Source organism: Propithecus coquereli, unplaced genomic scaffold (assembly GCF_000956105.1).
Source record: "Propithecus coquereli isolate 6110/MARCELLA unplaced genomic scaffold, Pcoq_1.0 Scaffold113, whole genome shotgun sequence".
NCBI classification, from domain to species: Eukaryota; Metazoa; Chordata; class Mammalia; order Primates; family Indriidae; genus Propithecus; species Propithecus coquereli.
The window spans coordinates 2,827,396-2,830,468 of NW_012135303.1; the positions used below are offsets into that span (position 1 = coordinate 2,827,396).

General features: G+C 34.3%; 1 protein-coding gene across 1 annotated transcript in view; it reads right to left on the minus strand.

Moving 5' to 3' along the window:
* Positions 1 to 3,073, minus strand: part of NOP58 (NOP58 ribonucleoprotein) — a 73,942-nt gene that overhangs the window by 7,766 nt on the left and 63,103 nt on the right. The window contains exons 6-7 of the mRNA XM_012655067.1: positions 2,019 to 2,193; positions 975 to 1,115 (exon numbers count right to left, since the gene is read on the minus strand). Of these exons, the coding sequence (XP_012510521.1) occupies positions 975 to 1,115; positions 2,019 to 2,193 (316 nt within the window). The remainder of the gene's footprint in view (positions 1 to 974; positions 1,116 to 2,018; positions 2,194 to 3,073) is intronic.

A 3,073-nucleotide genomic window follows, 5' to 3' on the forward strand; every position in this document is an offset into this window, starting at 1 on the left:
GGCGTGCTGTTATACTAAGTTACCAAGATGCTGCTTAGTTGCATTTGCTGCATAGAATATACTGTATCAGAAAACACTCAACATTAATACTATGAACTCAACCACTAGAGACATTTTTTAAAGTGCAAGAAACACATACTTTTGTCAATCCCTGCATTTCTTATGCTACAACTTTAGCTAAACCATGAAACTGTGGGTAAAGACAACAAAATTATCTGATCTTGTAGGTGAGGGCACTTGAATAAAATTATTCACCTGATTAACGATGCAGCTAAAGGAGTTATTCCATTTTAAACACTGATGTAGATAATAAGATTTGTTGTGATCGATTATAACAATGACTCCAGTAATATAAAATGAGTTGGCACTTCATTTTATTTACAGGTATTTAATTATACAGCATTTTAATGGTAGCATGTCATTCCTTACAATATCACCATACATGTGTTTTTATTATAAATCAGTTATTCAAAATAATTATGAAAGTCAAATATATTGAAAGAGCATATTCAATAAAAACAGAGATAATCAAGAGTATACAACACCTGTGATTTCTTAAAATTGCAGTCAAATCTTGGTTTGATGAGCTTTTTTTTATTTCAGCATATTATGGGGGTACAGATATTTAGGTTACGTATGTTGCCCTTGCCCCCCCATTGATGAGTTTTTAATATTGTGAAAATGTTAATTGATTTTATGCTCTATTCATCTGATTATTCTAATAAATCATAACAAACTTCTAACAATGGGCCACAAGTGTCTCAGAAGAGGTAGTGACTAAAGATGCCTTCATTATCCAAAAGGAAATCAGGCAAACAAACAAAAATCATCATTGAACACTTGGCCCTTAGCCCTCACCTACATACCACCTACTTGATATTTTAGTTACCTAAAATTTCTTTACTTGCTGTCAAGATTTAAAAAAAAAAAACCTAGCCAGAAAACTCAACTTCAAACTCATGTTTACAAATTACATCAAAATTATCACCTGCATGAGCAATAAGCCGTGCTCCAACTAATTCCCCAACCATGACTGTAACATTGGGTGCAATGGCCATCATACGATTTTGTAGATATTCATAGAGCTGGGTTCTATATTCAGAGATTTCAATCACCTAGAAATAAAGGCATAAAATGAGTAAGTCACAAATACCTTATGAGTAAAAACAGTATAAAATTCATATGTCTGTGGCCGGAAGCAGTGGCTCATGCCTATAATATTAGCATTCTGGGAGGATGAGGTGGCAGGATTGCTTGTGCTCAGGAGTTCGAGACCAGCCTGAACAAGAGCGAGATCCCATCTCTACAAAAAGAAAAAGATAAATTGTGCATGCCTATAGTCCCAGCTACTCAGGAGGCCAAGGCAGGAGAATCGCTTAAGCCTAGGAGTTTGAGTTGCAGTGAGCTATGATGATGCTACTGCACTCTAGCCTGTGAAGCAGAGTGAGATGCTTTCTCAAAAAAAAAAATCTAAAGCATTGGAGCCCTAAATTATCAAACAGTAGCTACAAGACCCTGGGTACATTAATTACTCGTAATATCAGTTTTCTATAAAATGGCTATTATGAGGACTTTATTATATAATGTATATAAACTACTTAGTACATCACCTGAAAATGTTAGGCAATATTGTTATATTTTAAAATATTTCAAGGAATAGACATTTGTGTCACCCTCTCTGTGATTTCTATACAGCTATCTCCAAATCTGAGGGGGAAAGAAACTACTACAAGCCACAGATATAAAACTCAGAATTAAATAATTCAACCCACCCTTCTGTCTTGTTAATGGATTTTTGGTTACTATTTAGACCATGCTAACAATACAAATTATTTCATTTTAGTATACATTTCCCCCTTTAAATATACAAATCATGATGGCATCAGATGAGGTAGTGACTGAACACCCTCATATTTATGTGATCAGGTGAACAGTAAGTGTAAAAATCATCACTGCCATCAGAAAATTAGCATTATAGAGCTGGTAACCCCACTAGATTCTACACGAATATAATTTACCTGGGTGCAAAGATGTAGAATATTGCAAATATCCTCTTCTGAAACCTCTGTTCCCATAGATATTTCTGCAGCTGCTTTCACTTCCGCTTCAACTTCTTCTGGCAGCAATTCAGAAAGTTGGGCAGAGGCATAGTTCTTCCTATCGCCTATGGAATGTTTGCAGAGGATGAGGGAGAATCACTCTTCAACAAATTATTTAAAATCCACCAAATAGTCAAAAGAAAAAGTAGAGATAAGCCAATGAAAAGGATGCCTAAACAAAAAAAAAAAAGTGAACAAGTTTGACCTAGTAGTTTTCCTTATTTAAAGGTTTGATTTTAGAGATAAAATTTCTCCCCATCACCTCCCTCCAAAAAATAATCAAGGGTAAAAAATCAGATAAAATATCTCACAAAAACTTATTTCAGAAAAGGAGGGAAAAATATAAAGACAAGGGTAACAGTATTGTCATAGACAATTTTTTATTGAAGCTGCAGCTGATAATCCTTAAGGTGGTTATATGGTAATATAATATGAGCCAAGTAATCCATATTTATTAACAATCATGAGGTTTCTCTAATAGTATTACTACACTATTAACATATAATATTCATAATATAGATAACAAAACTATTAGTATTAGGTATTATTAATGTTCTATTCCAGGACTCACCGAAGCCTATAATTGTCCCTATTAATGGCAAATTTACTGATATTCACCATAAGAAGCCATTTTAAGAAACACCAAATTAAAGAATTATGTTTTCTCTGTTGCACAGACCATCAATATCAAAGTTAAAATTCATTTTGTTCTTGAAATCTAACAGACATTAAATTGCTACACTTCCCAAGTACATAAAAATAGTAAAAAACCCTGAAAATGTTAAGAAAAAAATACTATAGGCCGGGCACGGTGGCTCACACCCGTAATCCTAGCACTCTGGGAGGCCGAGGAGGGCAGATCATTCTGAGCTCAGGAGTTCGAGACCAACCTGAGCAAGAGCGAGACCCCGTCTCTACCAAAAAATGGAAAGAAATTAATTGGACAGCTAAAAATATATGTAGAAAAAATTAGC